Source organism: Lolium rigidum, chromosome 4 (assembly GCF_022539505.1).
Source record: "Lolium rigidum isolate FL_2022 chromosome 4, APGP_CSIRO_Lrig_0.1, whole genome shotgun sequence".
Taxonomy (NCBI): Eukaryota; Viridiplantae; Streptophyta; class Magnoliopsida; order Poales; family Poaceae; genus Lolium; species Lolium rigidum.
Window position 1 is genome coordinate 62,409,966 of NC_061511.1, and position 18,049 is coordinate 62,428,014.

The 18,049-nt window shown below is 43.2% G+C and overlaps 1 protein-coding gene across 1 annotated transcript; it reads right to left on the bottom strand.

Annotated features, from left to right (window-relative positions):
* Positions 1-358: 358 nt before the first annotated feature.
* Positions 359-1,300, bottom strand: LOC124647157 (serine/threonine-protein phosphatase alpha-2 isoform-like). Its single transcript, XM_047187134.1, has one exon. It carries the CDS (start codon positions 1,295-1,297, stop codon positions 359-361), a length of 939 nt encoding a protein of 312 aa, XP_047043090.1. The 5' UTR covers positions 1,298-1,300.
* Positions 1,301-18,049: the final 16,749 nt, after the last annotated feature.

Sequence of the window (18,049 nt, forward strand, 5' to 3'; positions counted from 1 at the left end):
ATCTCTATGATACTATTATTATCTCTTTCATCTTTAATTGTTGTGTCACATCAGTTTTTACATGCACGAGATGTATATGTTACTAACTATGATATCTCTATTATGCGTAGTCTAAGATCCATTTGTTGTAACAGGGTCCTTATGACCAATATCAGTTCAATTGGAGACAAACATCACTCATAGTGAAGTTAAATACTACTACTGCTCATCTTGTCTGCTAGTACAAACTACTACTATATAGATAACTCATACATCTCAAAGAACTCTATTCAGAGGTAAAAAAGAAAAAGGAAAACTCAAAACCACAATAACCCATGCTTGCAACTGCTGGATTAACTTAAAGTACACTCACGCGTGCTTAAGAAGAATCATGCAAGTCATCAGCAAGAAGTTGAAGCAGAGTAGGCTGGAGGATGTGGAAGGAGCAGGTGAGATCATGGTTCACGGTCATAACCGCGCCGGCGTTGTCGCACTGGCCGGTGTAATTGGGCGCGGAGAAGACCGTGACGAGCTTCCGGTCGGCGAACCACTCATAGCCGCCCTGCTTCACCTCGTGCGCCCTGCACACCATGGCCAGCCCGTGCTTCTCCACGAACTCGGCCACCACCTCGGACCCGAAGGTGTGCGACCTATCCCTCTTGGATTCGCCCCAGCCCCACTCGTCGGCGGCGTCTGGGTCCGACCAGAGAAGGTCGCACACGAGGCCCTCGGTGGGGACTTGCGGCAGTGGGCGCTTGACTCCGCATATCTGGTCCATGCTCTCCAGCTCCGGCGACAGGCCGCCGTGCACGCAGAAGATCTTCTTCCCGACGAGCGCCGCCAGCGGTAGGTAGCCAAAGCAGCCATTGATGATATTCCAGAGCTTGTGACCCAGGCCTCGTTTCTTGCACTCGTCCAAGAAGCCGTAGGAGCAGTTGATGGAGGAGCACTCGTGGTTGCCACGGAGGAGGAAGAAGGCGTCGGGGTACTTGACCTTGTAGGCGAGGAGGAGGCATATGGTCTCGATGCTGCGGCTGCCGCGGTCCACGTAGTCGCCAAGGAAGAGGTAGCGGTTGGTGTCGGACGGGGAGCCGGTGGTGCCGAATATGCGGAGGAGGTCGGAGTACTGCCCGTGGATGTCGCCGCAGATGTTGATGGGGGCATCGAGGTGCAGAAGCATGGGCTGGGAGAGGAGGACTTTAGTGGCGGCGGAGCAGAGGAGCTTGATCTCCGCGTTGGAGAGCGGCGGAGTCTCTTCCGGCGAGTGCTCCGCGTCCAGGAGGCGTTGGATTATGCCGTCCATGTCGAGCGCATCCATGTCTGGTACTCTGGTTTGATCGGCTTCTTCCCGGAGATGGAAATCGAGATGATCGATCGATGTATGTTGGGGCCTCTCGTGGATCGATCGATGTGCTTTAATATGGACGTCTGCGGTCTGTCTGGCCGATTAATTTGGAGTTGGACACGCCGCGTCCGACTACAACTCTGCAAGCAGGAAAACGTAACCGAACGAACTACAAAATCCAGCGGAAATCACACTCTACAAATATGTGGGCGTTCAGGGCTTATCCTGGACGTCCAAATCAGCTTTGAGATTCGTACAGGTAGTTCGGCACATTGTAAGAAGCACACAAAATTTCATACAAACTTCTTCACAAAAAATCGAAATTTCAGAGAAACATCTCAGATCCAATAGGATTCGAATCGAATAGAAACAAAAAAGAAAACCAAAATTAGCCCTCCATGGAAGCTGAGGTAGCCGATGGTAGCCATGAACGCCGAGCTCGTTTTCCGGCCAGAGGAGAACGTCTCCAGCCTGATCTAGATCGGAGCCAACCCTAGGGGTCAACGGCTCAACCTCGGCGCAGTGGAGGGGACGCATGTGAGGTGGAGGAGAGGGAGACGATAGGCACGAGATGGAAGATGAAGTGTACATGTCCACTTCGGTTCCTCTAGGGGTGAGAAGATGTACAATGTTCAGGATGTAGATGTAAATGTGCAACACGAATCTTGAAGCAATTATGGCCTGTGGATAAGCCAGGAACACCAACATGTATGTAGAAAAACTGCGTTGAAAATCCAGCGATCCTCTCGCCGTCGGTCGCAAACAAGATCGAATCAAACCCTTCACGCCTTCTTCTTCTCGGACCTCCCCATGAACAAGCCAATCAGATCACAGAACACGGATCGAGCACCCCACCGACACCTCCTTTCTCTCGAACCATCCATCCAACTTCCCACCCTAGTGATCCAAGACGAACAATACACATACACCGAATGCGTAAATATACATTGACACTGGAAATGGGATGATCTCTTTTATTTATTTTTCTATTTCTGATACATATAATGATTGAACTCTCTCTTATATAGACTAACGGGATAGATGGATAAGACTTACTTATGGCTAAATGTAGGGGTTGACTTAGCCTAGTCGCCCCCCATCATTTGGTGGGCTCTAACGGGAGGTCCATGTTTCCCAACACTCTTCTTGGGTATTATCTGTATATCCATGTTTCCGAAAAACACAATGAAAAAGATGTGAAGAAAAACTACATTGTACGTTTGCAATGTTGCAAGAATTCTCTAAAAACATGGTGCGAGAAACTTCATAAAACTCACTCAAGGGAAAAAGAGCACAATTCTCTTAATCACAAAGTTAAGTACTAAATCATCCGGATCGAGATTTTAGTGATGAGTTTGTGAAGATTATGTCCCTAGACCTTGCATCTCCATAACTCGTCTCGCCTTGTGCAACATAAGCGACATTATCTTTAGAGATAATGGTTGGGTTTGTACAATGTTCAATCCACATGCCAGCTAGATGTGGTTGGACATCCCCCAACCCCAAACGTACACACGTCATGCTTCCTATAGTGCTATGATTTCTTAGTGGTTCATCGAAGTTGACGCAAGAGTTTGCTTACACGATTTCTAGGAAACCACAGTTCCTTCACAAAGGAAAACATATCCATTATGCAGGTCCGAAAGGTATCTAGCATATGCATAGCCTACAACTAATATGTCTTGGTTCCTTGGGGCAAACAAGCCAAGACCTTTTGTTCCTTGTGGGTGTCAGAAGATATACTTAGCGCATTTTCAATGTCTCTTTGCTCGGCTCAAAATTTCACCGAGGAAGAAAACAGATGGTGAACGGGTCCATGTCTTCTTGCAAAGATCTTATGATCATCAGGGTAGAAGGTTATGCATTGTTAAACCCAAATCTTTCCAACACCTTTTGGTGTAAGTCGACCGGCGCACTACAATCCTAGTAGGGAAGTCCTTCCTCTCGAACACCAACATCACGTAGAAACTCGCTTCTTCAATATTGTCAAGTGTACTGATTCTATTCGAATTGTCCACATACACGGAGATAATATAGAACCATCTTGTGATTTCCGTATGAAAACACATGGGAAGATTCATTGCTCACGTAACCCTTCTAATGAAGGAAATCACTTAAACGATTATACCACATTCTACCAGGCTGCTTAAGTCCACTCAGCGACTTCTTGAGTTGAGCACCGTATAAACCCATGTTTTCTCTATCTTAGTTCGGGACATGGGTACCACGCGGTAAATTTAGTATATGTCTGGATCCAAGTTACCATAAAGGTAAGTGGTGATAGCATCCATAAGTTTCATTTTCTATTCCATATTAAGTTCCATTGGGATCAAGTGTCTAAAGCTTTGTAAATTTAATTTTAATGTAATTACATCCATGATCTGGTAGTAAATTACAACAAACTCCACACTTGGTAACTTTGTAAAACCTTGAGCAATGAGCATTGCTTTATACCTTACTAATTAATTATTTTCATTTCTCTTTAAAAAAACACCCACATATGGCCAACATGGCAATGTGGGGAGAGTTAGATAAACATGTCCAAACACCTCTCTTTTGTCCATAGATAATAATTCAATATTTATTGCATGCTTCCAATCTTTCCAATCCAATCTTTTCTTTCAATCATTGAGGGTGTTAGACTCAAGGTGAAAATCTATCATTGAGATCATTTTCATGGCAAAATCAATGCCGACATTTTCCATGGATCGATTGAACGACTCACCTAAATTAAAACATTTAATTTCCATTACGTCATGGAGTGCATCAGGCACGTCCCCTTGCTCCACCAAATTTTACAATCTGGGAGCTAGATCCTTTAGCTTTCCTGCTCCAATGTGTGCATTTAAATATTTGCTAGGTTCCGATACAGGAAAATATTGGCCAACCGGGACTAAATCCCCTTACGGGCCAGGACAGAAGGGTGTCTCCAGTAGTGGCAAAAGAGTAAAAGACAGATGCAACCAGGGTATTGAATGTTGCCATTAAAGATGCTCAAATTTTAGCACGTGCAACATTACTGCACTCAAGGCATGGCTATTAAAAGGCCCAGATTTTTCTTTCTCATATAGCTTGGAAGCTCGACCGAGAGTTTTTTTTTTTTTTTTTTGCCCTCACATGACATAAACTGTAGGGCAAGTTTGTGATGTGCAACATTTTAGATAAAGTCAGTGTAACGTATTAGATATAACCAGACAAAGGGAAGAGTATATTTGGCCTTCATGGGCAGTGCATGGTTTGTCTTTGTTAAAATGGCTTAATACACTAGAGTACTTGTTTGTCGTGTGTTTTTGTTCTTCTAGCGAGCCTGCAATTGTGAACATAGTACATCCCATGTTAGCTATAGCCGTGTATAGAATAGAGAGAGAGAAAATGATTTGATAGTACCTCTATGGAATGCATAGAGGAAGAGAAGATGAAGCTTCCTTACAGATTTTAAGAAGAATGGTTCTATAGAGACTGTTACTTTATTTCATAAAAATATCGTACGTCTGGATTATTTTTCCCTTTTTTTACTTAATGATTTTGTATAATCTACCAACTAACCCCCTTTCTTTTTGTCATACGAAAATGATCCAACCATTGAGCATATTATTTCTCCTAAAATTGCTCACCACAGTGGAATACTTGGCATATGAGTGTACGAAGCATGTGCTGGTCATCCGGCCTGACATGAGTTCATATGCAGATGCACTTCATGAACTAAGAGCGCTTATCTCCAGTAATATTCCCCTGGATTTATGATAAAACATGTTAGCAATTCTCTCCCATCAACTGGAGTTAGCACAAGGTTTCTGTTATCCGCACCCTACTTATCTATTATCTCGCATCTATATTTTACTTGTTGCAATGAAGCTTAACATGTGTATTTATTACAGAAAAATCAGTTTTCTAGAGCCAAAGTTATAACTCGATATATAGCATAAATTTCCATTAACTTGGGCTTAAAAAATTGTCATCTACTATATGTGTAGTATCAATAGTAGCTATGCCAGATTATGCTTTTGTGTTATAACAACCTGGTTAAACTTAGGTTCATTTATGTTAGTTTGAGCTATTAATAGTTATGAAATAAGATCCAAGAAAAAATACCTGTATGCAAAAATGATACCGTAAAAAATTCCCGGTTGCGATGTTAGCTGAGAACAGTAGTAGTTCTTGTATGGTTTCGATTCAACCGATCCTTGAGTGCACTGTCCTTTTTCATGTTCAGTTCCCTTACTCTATATGAACGTAGAGTTACCTTCTGATTTTTTTCCTATCAGGTTTCTGCTACTGAAGAGAAGTACCTGGAAGGCATGGTTATCCCGGTTATATTTACACTGACTTAGCAACTATCTATGAGTATGCTGGTCATATAGAAGGAAAAAAGGATTAATTAAGCAGGTACCTATGTTAACTATGTTTAATGAAGGTGAGTTTATGATACATTCTTACTTTTCAGGCGATTTTTTATGATCTGAGTCTTTTCTTTCCTACATATTGTATACTAAGTTCATGTCATTTGTTCAGTATTACCCATCTAACTCCTGACATTACTTACAAGTACCAAGGGTATATCTAAATCTACATGTATTCGCCATTGCCCAGTTATCCACTAAACATTGCAGACCTCTAAATGTCCACTAAAGTCCGTAAATATCTAAGGCTGTCATTGGAATTCCTTATCCAGACAAGAAATTAAGATGACTAGACTTCCGATAGTCAATTTGCTGAGTTGAGGCAAGACACTTATGCACATGTGTACCTGGCTTTTCAAATTGAGGAAATAGTATGTTGTCTTTCCTTTAGAGAAAGAAAATTATTGTTTCTCTAGAAGAATTTTTTTACAATGAAATGATAACCTTATATTGCTCTAGTGATCATGTTTGTGAGGACCATAATCATCTTAGATCAATATTTTTGTAGCTGCTAACTGAGTAGTATCTTGAAATATATGCATGCTATCTATATAACAGATATATCCACCAATTAATGTCTTTCCCTCATTTCAGTGGATCATGAATGTATGGTTTTGATACTACAGAAATTTGGGCATGAACTGAACCATTGGTAATTCATAAGATAATTGGTTTGGAAGTACCTCCGTGAAGTTACGACCCAAGTAGATCAGTGTGCACTATGTTACTGTTGAACTGCACTTGAGATCCATTCAATAAAATTATTTTATGTTTTCCTTTATGAAAAGGAAACCAACTAATTTGATTATTCCAAAGCATACTACATACCAGTTGTGTATTGCTCTATGTCAAAGTTACTGCTCTAAAACATTAATTTTGCGTCCTTTCTTGTCTCTCATCGTTTGCATCACATAAATGTCAACTATGTTGTTCCTGGGTTAAGATGTTAAATGAGAAGGTTTATTCCGCTAACAAAAGCTCTTGGGCATTTGAGAGAAAAAAGATTTTTACCTATTCCTTAGTGTTTTATGATGTTGGTTGCACCGAAAATCTTTACCAAGTTTCATATTAACCATTTATGCATGTTTTATAATATCAAACATGTAATTCTAACATGCAAAGACCATATCAAATTTTATATTTGTATGATATCATCACAAAAGATGGAATGGCCTAATTTATGATTAATTTTCCCATATTGTTCATGATAATTTTGCATGTTTGAAATTAGTCCTCGGGCTGCATAGGAAGAAACAACACATCATTTACGTCTTAGACTTTTCTATATGCATTACTGTCTACATTTGAGGCAAAACAAAATTTAACGAGGCTGTAGCAATGCACATGTATTCAACCAGTATATACTCCTCTGGTCGTTTTTAATCGACGCGGAGTAGTTCAGTGGCATGCATGTTGATTAGTGCATGCCCACGTCTATTATTACCGACCGGAGGTAGTACTAAACATTAAAGAGATAAATGGATAAGATTCATGTAATGTTAAATGTGAAGTTGACTTAGCCTAGTTGTCTCACCGAAATACCCTCTCACAGGATACCCAAATTTCCCAACATAAACCATCGAAACCCAAACCCCTCCCTCTCTCTGCGCTCCAGACCTGAGAGGTGGCACCTGAAAGAACCAACGAACCGTCCCACGAGTCCATGTAAAAGGAAGTATCGTGTACGAACAATTTCACCCACAAATGCATGGCAGTATGTCACATATTTGAAACGTTGAAGAACAGCCGTATGAACAAAACACGTAAGATATATTAAATAGAAAACTGATAGTTAATGAAGATGGTCGGGCGCCACCGCGCCAGTCTATTTTGACAACAATATATTTATTCCATTAATTAATCATATGAAAAGGAGTACAGTACTTCGTACAATTGAAGAATGAGAGAAACCCATGCATTAAGTAAATTAGAAAATTCTGATGCTACTGAACAAGGAGTACTGATGCTACAGGTCGAACTAGACAACTCGATGGAAACCAAACGACCACTCCGACGGCACCGATGTTTAAGAAAAGGGGATGCCTGGAGCTCAGGTGACTGTGATTAAAAATCTCAGTAGACCGACTCACCGAGCATTGTAATCACGAAACCCCTCGACTATTTTCTATGTTACTGCATGGGCAGTGAGTTTCTTTACATTTTTCTGGAGTAAGGTGGGCCGGTCTGTCCTTGTACTGTTTAAGGTCCAAGCTGGGGCTACCCGATCTACTAGACTGCCAACTTTGCAATCATTCGCGTTGGTTTCTTTTGGCTGATCAATTACTTGAAAGAGTGTAAGAACAGTTAGCCATTTGGTGGTTCATACCCAAAAAAATAGGGGCGGGGCAATTAGTTTTTGCTTAGCTACAGCCGGTCGTGTAACTAAAAAAATTCAGTTGCAACACATGTACAACTGTGAAATCGCAGTTATATCCCATTTGCAACTAGATTTTTTTATAGTTGCAAATAGGATGCAACTGGAAAATCTCAGTTGAAATGTACGTACAACTCGAATAAACTCAGTTGAAACTCATGTGTAGCTGGGAAAATCTCAGTTGCAACCCATGTCTCAGTGTGAAATCTCAGTTGCAACCCATATGGTACCAGCAAAATCTTAGTTGCAACCTATGTGCAACTTGAAAATTTTCAGTTATAACCCATGTCCAATTGGAAAAAAATAGTTGCAATCCATGTGTAATTGAGATAAATAATAGTTGCAACCAATGTGTAACATGGACAACCAGTTGCAGCATTCGTATAACTGGTACAATCTCAGTCGCAACTCATGTGCAACTCCCGAGCTTACTATGCACCCTGACGCAACCCAACGACACGGGAAATTTTTCCTCGGTGGCAACACGTGTGCATCTACAAAAAAAACCTGAGAAATCATATTGCTACCCTTGTGCAATTACAAAATACTCATTTGCAACTCATGTACAACTACCTATGTCGACACTATTCATGTAACTCATACGATTTTAATCCCACGTTCTTCTATCTCTTTGTAGTTGCACACCATGTGTAATAAGTATCCTCTAGTTACACAACATATGTAACTGAATCGTGGTTCTCTCTTGGAGTATAGATGATTTTTAGTTGCACACTGTTTTTTTTTTCTTCTACAAAGGTGGACAGCGGTCATGCAGACTAATCGGCTATACATTATCAGAAAATAGACTAAAGGTTGTGCTCCAAAGTAAACAAAAATCCTTCCAACGGCTTAGTTAGACATTGGGCAAAAAGAAAACAATAAGAATAAATATTAGAAAATAAGAAACATATTAACAAATTAGATGATAAGAAAACAACAAAGAAAGACTATGCTTTATTTATAGGAGTGTATCAAAACATCTACCCAAATCACCTTTAAAATACAACACATTCTGTACAAGAAAGCCCGCTTCCACAGAAAAGGAGATACAACTAAAATGAAAAGCCCATTAGATTGGAAACGAAGCCTAGATGTATGGACATGAGAAAACAAAAGGCCCAGATGAGACTCACAAACCCATACACGTATGGACAAAACTAATGAGTTCTTTGCCTATGGATGCGGAGATAATCCAAGGTATTCCGTTGTGCACACGGACTCAAGATGATTATTGGCGCGGCACTTCGAGAAGTCAGGCATTTTCTCAGTTCGTTCAGCATATCGTGGTCTTGTGAATGTGAAACGCACGAGGAAGGACTGGATTGAGGAACGGCCAGGATCTGCGAATGCGGTTTCAGAGGGGAAGTTCTGGACTAAACTTTGGTAGTGCTCTGTTCCCTCAAAAGTTAGAGTGTTTCTTTGGCGTTTGGCTCAATGCTCATTACCTACGGGGGATATCAGACATCATAGGGGTATGACACCGTCTCCAGCCTGCTCGATCTGTGGTATGGAGGATTCTTGGCGTCACTCTTTGATTGATTGCACCATGTCAAGGTGCATATGGGCTCTCTCAACCCCAGTCATACTAGAACATGTCAGTTTGTCTATCGAGCCGTCTGCCAGGCAGTGGCTATTCTCTATGTTTGAATCAATGGACCACGATGATTTGACGAGGATGATCGTCACTCTCTGATCAATCTGGCACGCTAGGAGGAAGCTGATCCATGAAGATATTCAGCAGAGTCCGGCGGCGACACATGCCTTTATAGACTCCATCCTCCGTAACTTGGGGAGCACGTCTTCGAAGCCGAAAGAGAAGAAGGGCAGGTCCGCTATCGAGTAGGTGAGGGGTTGGCTACCACCGCCTGCTGACATGTGCAAAGTTAATGTGGATGGCGCAGTGGCGAGGTCGCAGCAACAGGGTGTGGTTGGTGCCGTGTGCCGCTCCCGCAGTGGCGTCTTCCAGGGTGCGTCTGCAGTGGTCTTCGAGGGCATCACCCATCCAAGTTGTTTGGAGGCCCTTGCATGCCAGGAAGGAGTTTCTCTAGCCATCGATCTGAACATGGGCGCCACCATGGTCACGTCCGACTGTTTGGAGGTGGTGCACGGATTGCGACAGGGGAAGAACCTGGGGCTGTTCAGCCACATTCTCCAAGAGACGGAAGCTATGGCTAAGATCGAGTCGAGGGAGGACGAGCTTCTGCCACGAGGGCAGGCGTTTCAATGTCGACGCTCACAAATTAGCTAGGTTAGCTACTACCCTACCTGTGGGTCGCCATGTTTGGTTTGGTACTCCTCCAGAAGGGTTAAATTTTCCTGTAAACATTGTTCCAATTGTTGAATAAATGGTTGGAGCTTGGCTAAAAAAAAAGTAACCAGGTCGCTGCCTAGAACACGACAAAGACAAAAAAGAGCACGAATCTTGACATCCAGATCCAACGGTTACATAATCGACTGAGATTTAAATCTCAGGCGCCTGAGAAATAGCAATATCGTTAAGAAAACCAAGCGAATGATCACTCTGCCCCAGATGTAGGAGCAGGATCGGAAGGTAAGATAGCTAGGGCAGCCCCCGATCTACACGATATCGTCCACGGAAGGGCTGGGCTGCGGTGCGGTAAATATCCCAGACTTCATGAAGACACCTTGAAGCTCCTCCCTGGTAGGCAGGCCGCTGCCGTCGCTGGCGTCAAGCGCCTGAGGGAATTGGACGTCGTCCTGCAGGAGAGGCGGTGGCTGCACCAGCTGCGTGGGAAGGGGTGGCAGGACGGCACCACCATGGAGCTCCTGGAGGCGCGCCTGGACGGTCCGGAGTTTCTTCTCCACCGTCGACTCGAGGGCGGCGGAGACCTCCGGTGACATGTCGTCGAAGCTCCCGCGGCGGCCGGCGAAGAAGTCGCCGAGGAGGAGGTCCATCTCCTTGCCGCGTATCTCGCGCTGGACAGTGGACAGCTCCGCCTTCGCCTTGTCCACCAACTTCCCGATGAATTCCGCGCCGTCTAGCCTATGCTTGAGCCTCTGCGAGTCCCCCAACTCATTGTACCGGCGCAGCAGGTCGGCGGCCACATCCGGCGAAGGCCAGACCACCGGGTGGTCCTCGCCGGGACAGTACACGACGAGGCTGGTGGGGACGTCGCAGAGGACGGCGAACTCCCTGGTTTTCTTCAACAGATTCGGGAGGCGCTTCTCCAGCGTCCTCTTGCGCTCCTTGCGGTCCACGATGAATTGAAGCTTGGTTTTCCCGCTACGAACCATGGCACTAAACCAAGAAGTTCTAACAAATGGTGGTGTGTGTGACTGTGTGAGAGAGTGAGCGGGGAGGAGGTCTCGTTTTATAGCCAACGTATTGTGTAATATTTGGACATTTTTAATATCTAGGCGGGAAATTTATATGTAAGGAAACACAAACGATTTTGTTTCGAAGACAAGTATGCTGTCCAAGGCAATGCATATCTAGAGAGACGAGAACCATTTCTTTCCTAAGACAACCTCACACCTCAGAGTGATATTTCTTTCCCTTTAATTATAGCTAGCCCGATGATGTGGGCTTAGCCCAGTGGTTAGGTTCGCAGTGGCGCATCCTAACGACCAGAGTTCAATCCCTACCAGGGACGAATTTTGGATTTGTCACGCCAAGTCCCGTTTCTACTATATCAATAGTGTTCTAGTTCCTCCTAGACACCGTTTCATTTTTTTTAATTATAGCTAGCCCTTCGATCTATTAGAAGAAATGATATTTTACTGATTGGTTTTTTTCGGAACGAGAAAATAGCGCACGGGATACAAATTTTCAAATTGCAAAACATGTATAATACAAACACAAATGCTCAGGTATACGTACATACACTGTCTCAACACTATGAACGCACGCACACTCTACCTCTATGAGCACCTCCAAGAGACTGGGTCCAAGAAACTAATCTGGTGGGTCTTGAGATTGATGAAGTCAGCACGGATGCCTCGCTGTCGACGCGAATGTCGCTTCATACGCGAATGTCGCTTCATACTGAAGAATATTTAAACTCTGGTTTGTTAGGGGTGCCACTTCCCTCCTAACTATCCAACTATAGGTTGATTCTCTCTCGAAAAAAACTTCACACCCTATAAGGATCTGCTCCCCACTGGGGAGTGCCATCTCATCCCTATCCCCATTTAGTAATCGGGGAGACTTTTTTCCCATCCCCATCCCCACCGGGTTCGGAGCGGGGACCGGGTTCCCCATTAAGAAGCAAAATTCAAATGATCTTATCGTTGTATGATCTTACATATTTTGCACATATAAATAAGCAACTTTTTAATATGTACGAGATAAAATGACAACATATTAGTATCACATGTTTAATAATATTAAAATATACTACATCAGACACAATATTATAACATTTTTCATATAAAAATATATCATTACATGTATATAAATTTATAACGGGGGATAGCGGGGAGCGGGGATGGGGAGACCTTTTAATCCCCATCCCCATTTTTGACTTACGGGGATGAAAGTTGCCCATACCCATTCCCTAATAGATGAATTGCCCACGGGTTTGCGGGGAACGGTGCCCCATTGCCATCCCTAGATAAAACTACTAGCTATATGTCACGATCCCACAATTATCTCACATACAAATTCAAAACAAGTAGTCTAGGATTACAGGACTTGGGGAAGTGAGAAACAAGGGGATAGAGGAGAGTCTGTGTCACTCTTCACATCTTTCACACTAGGTTACCAACAGGGTGTTGCACTTAAGTAGCTCAATGTCACTCTGGCCAAGGATACTTGGGCCGGCTCACATGTAGCACGGGTTGGGCTTCCGGGCTCGCTTCATCGGCGTAACAACATCACATCAGGAGCGACGATGTTGATTGGTCCAGTCGTGGTAGCACCGGGTGTTGACTTGGTGCCCGTAGTATCACAGGTCATGAAAATCTCCCCCTTTCACTACAATAAAAACCTTACATAGAGATATTTTACTAGAGACAATTACTAATTTGCCTCTTTAAAAATCACATTGAGACACTTTGTATGTTGTAGTGGCACATTTTGAGACACTTCAGAAATAGTCTCATATGTAGGGATGTTAGTTGAGACATTTTGGTAAGGGGTTGCAATTTTCATTCTATATACAACTTATGAGACACTCCAAAGTGTCACAAATAAGTTATCAAGAGGCAACCCGTGAGACACTTCGTCGTATGTCTTTAATTTTTATCTAGAGGCAATGTTTGAGGCATTTTGCTTGTTCTGTAGAGATGTTTGTTCTTTATTTGGGTCATGGTGGGCAATACTAATTAGAAATTTGTTCCAAATATCAACATATACTTGTGAAAGGGTGAGATGGTTGATGGAATAAGTCGTAATCACATGGTTTCTTTACATTTATTTACTCTAGAGACACAATATAATGCCTCTTTTATGTCTTCTAAAATGTAAAGACATTATTACTATTGTCCTTACCACGTAGAGACACCGCCCGTAGGGACAGTTTCGAGACAATATGGAAAGTGCCTCTATAACTACGTAGGAGCAATTTAAGTCTCTCTACTGGACTAAAATAACGTCTCTACATGCCAATTCTCTTGTAGTGTTTTGAGAGAGAGCTTGTCCCCAAAATGGGTCCTCCAGAAGCCGTGCAGGAGCTCCTACTAGTCCTCCCATGCCGCCAACATCTCCAGCTGGCCCGTCCACTGGACTCACACTCTCGTGCTTGTGTCCCCGCCATGTTGGTACAATCTAGTCTGGAGCACTTGAACATGTTCAGGTGGTGCTGATACAAGTGCTGGCAGGTCTGCGAGAACCTCTACAGTAGGAGGCACGACGCGACGCAATTGCGGAACTTGGTTAACCTGGTGGTTGAGGGAATCTTCCAGAAGCTATAGCTTGTAGGAGTTGTCGCCCACGCGTTGGATGACGAGGAAATAACGAATATGTAGGCCCAAGGAGCCGAGTCGGATCACCACACTAGGCTGGCATGTGACATCTCATGGTCGCCTTCTTGGTGGGCATACGTACAAAGGGATTAGGCTGACTCGAAGGCCTAGTCGGATGACATGAAGATGAATCTAAAGCATAGTTGGAGACTTTGCGGTGAAGTTGTTGACTTGGATCCTAACCGACTTGGCACATATCCTGTTAACCCTAGCCAAGTTGTCTATATAAGGCTTTGTTAGAGGTCACAATCCTTAGATTCATTATGATCAGATGCTAGCATTAGTCTTGACCTCCACCTTTGGCTCCCTTGTCATCGATCTAAGCAATATAATCAGGCAAGAGTACTCCGCTGAGAAAGGCCAAACCTGGGCACATCAATGATCCAATCTCGTCCCATGAGTCTCCGGTCTCTGTCACCTCCACCATCTATAGAATATGTCTCCAGAAAACCTCAACAGTTGGCGTCCACCGTGGGGAAAATAGCATATGCAGTCATGTTACTAGCTAGATCACTTTCCTCGGTCGGTGATGAGGTTCTAGATTTGTAACTATGTCTTCGTCTCTCGTTGCAGCTGCAACTCTGTGTCGGCATCCTTTGCATGCATCTCACCGATGATGATCGGGCGCATCAGCGTTTTCGTCGGCTTCAGCGACTCCTGTGAGATCACCGGGCTGCAGGACCCAGACGTGGATAGCTTCCTCGATGGCCATGCCTCCTCTAACACCAACACCCTCGTTGTGACCAGCAGAGTCGACAAGAGTGAAGACTCAATGTTAGCCATCCATGAATATGATTCAGGCGGAGACTCGGTAGGCTCCATCTCTAGCGAATCTGCAATGCTAGCCGTCATCGCGGTGATAGTCCTAGCGCTCAGTGACCTAAAGACAACCACCAAGGGTCCCATGTCTATAACCCAGGCGATAAAGCGGCAAAGCGGCTCTAGCCTCGAAACGCTCCTATGCCCATCATGTTGAAAAAGGTGAAGCGATCTGAGTGGGGTTGCACATGGAGCAGGAGCGCCAGCGCGCGTATCGTGAGCTCTTTCATATGCCGAAGACGCAATATGAGGACATGCCTGACTATCGGACTAGGTTCTCTTACTCACGCCTCCCAACAAATCAGCAGGGACGTGTCATGGACCAGACCTTCGCATAGGTAGACCCGATATTGGAGGCGGCTCGAGAGTAGTGCCGCGACTCTCCAGTGGACTCCATAACACCAAAATTTTCTAGATGGCTTTGCCTTCGGCTCCAACTCCACCTATGTTGGGCCAGAAAGATATCACCGAAGTTGGTCTGTCGTTCTACAAAACTGTGATAAAAACATGATCCCACTAGCCACCCTCTTCGAGAATATCACACCTTGCGGGTGTTTGGCGGACCTCCGCAAAATAATTCATAGATTCGCAAAGAAATGTACCATAGTGTTACTAACAATATTGGTATTGGTGAAGTGCATCACAAAAAGCATCAGAACATACGTATCTGTGGGAGGTTGGATTTTTGTTAGGTGTACTTGCTCAACCTCCGTAATATTGCTTCTTCCCGAGACAACAATAGTTTCGAAGGGTTGTTCCTCACCTTCCTTGCAATCCTCACGTTGCTCGCCTTCCTCACCTTTTTTTACAAGAATACGGTAGGGAAAGCCCCTACAATGATTTTTCTTGGAACTAAAAGAACCCAAATCTGCGTCCCTCGGGACTTAAACCTTGATGGCTAGGTTGTACATCCACTTCCCTAACCAAGTTTGCTAGGTCACTTCACTCCCTTCCTTACCTTACTCTCCTTCGTCGACTTCCTATTATTCCTCGCATTCAACAATGTTGAACATCACATGAAAACTTGGTATGGTGATCTTACAATGCGCATGACCCCGACGCGTGAACATTCATACAAACTTGTAAATGCGTAAGTGTGCAATTCTTTGGTATGGCTGCACTTTTTAGTTCATTTTATGTATATTTATTTATAAAATATGTTACATATGGGGTTACAGAAATATCGAAACTACGAACGCTGAGGCCTCTTACGTACTCAATGCACTGCTCTCGAGCCGCCTCCAATATCAGACCAATATCAGACCAATATCAGACCAATATCGAGAACAGTGACGCGACTCTCTGACTATCGGACCAGCAAGACCTTTTTTTAGTTCATTTTATGTATATATATTTTTTCTAGTGCCTTTCAATTGGCCTTGCATTTAGCAGAAAGATATTATGTTCTATTTATACGGGATGCATTACATGTAGGCAGCCCATGTAGCCTACAGTTCTACAAATTATGAAACCTCAAAGGTCCATCTACAATGCCTGCTTGGGGACAGCTTAGGAGCATTTTCGACTCGTGCCATGTCTTCCACCGCATGACGGTTTGTTCAGCTCTGTGCCTCCACCTGTCAGCCTATACAGGAGACGAGATACATAATAGATGTAGAGATCTCTCCACTCCATTAGTCTCTCAAGCAACCAAGGTCCTTTCGCTACGCTGCTCTAAAGGCTTCCCGTCCATCAGTCTTGGAGAGTAAACCTCCGATACTCTGTCCATGAGCTGTTGCATAGGGAGACGGACGATAAGTTTTTTGGGGAGGTCTCGGCTCGACTGCTAGTCTGCGTTCGAATTCTTTTTCACCAAATATGTATCTTCTACATCTACGGGTTAGGTGAACTCGATAACACCATGGTTGACAACAACAATGATCCTTGTGATCGGCGGTGGTGACCGTCCCGGTCAACACCTATGGGCTCCACATATATGTATGCACAAAGATTTGCTCTTTTTTTTTAGATCTGCTAGATGTGCTTTCTTGTCTGCATGTGATTAGATCTGCTAGTGCATATTTGATGTTGATTTCGGTTATGAAACTCAGTTGTAAATGGCTTGAGGACCAAAGATATTGTATTACTTGGGCTTTTTTTTTGCCAAACGAGATACCAAAAAAAAAATCAACAAAGCATGGTGACTACTCACTGAAGATAAAACTAATAGCTAGAATTGTTCAAACAAATATTTGCCAAGGTAGTTCAGCCATTTCAGGCCTCGTTTTGTACCGTAGTGACTACTCACTGAAGATAAAACTACTAGCTAGAATTGTTCAAACTGTAGTGAGTGGTTCAAATCGCAATATTGGGTATAAGAGGCTTTTTACGGTAGGGATAAGAAAACATCAACCGTCCAGTTAGCAAAATTGGATGGTCTACATTGATCAATACTTATTAATCAAAGAAGTAGTATTTTTTCACCCAAGGGCAAATTTGGTACATAAAAAAACACATCCGGTGGGGCCAGGTTAAATATGATAAGCTGTAACATCCCAAGTTTCAACAATAATAAAATCAAGTGAGAGATTCAATTACTCAAAATTTGCAACAAACAAAAACTTTTTATATGCATATAGTGCCACATATAGTTTCATGCATTTGAGTGTTTTTCTTTTGTGCAATTGCCATGATGAGTGTGAGTATGATGATCAATTGCTATTAAACCCTAAACCAAGATCATCAAACCCTAATTTGAGAAGAAAAGAAGAAAATGAGAAAAAATCTATTTCTCCCTTACATACACATTATGCCAAATTGCAAATCTTCACCCTAGGCTATAATTGCTTGCTTTCTTGCTTGTAGAATACTTAAATATGATAAACTAACACAATTGCATCTTTGAAACAAGAATCAAACCAAAAGAAATCTCAAAATCTTCACACATATGATAATGATGGTCATATGTCACCAAAATATTTTCTTCACTACTTTACCCCACCACCACCAAACTAACCTATAATTAATATGTGTGAGATGTACCAAAAAGATTTCCAAAAATCATCAAAAAAGTTCTTGCGGCCATATGATCGAACACCTTGCAGGCATTATTCCAGATTAGTGTTACAGCCTATTACACGACGGTTTCTTGCCTAAACCCCTTTCTTTTCGTGATCATTAGCTCCCTCCATGCTCCCTGCATCTAGCTCAGTACTTGCCTTGTCGTTTAAAGTGGAGAAGAACCCTAAATTATGCCATGTCATGCAC

Coding starts and splice junctions, on each gene's coding strand:
- LOC124647157 (XM_047187134.1), bottom strand. CDS start 1,297: ATGGATGCGCTCGACATGGACGGCATAATCCAACGCCTCCTGGACGCG.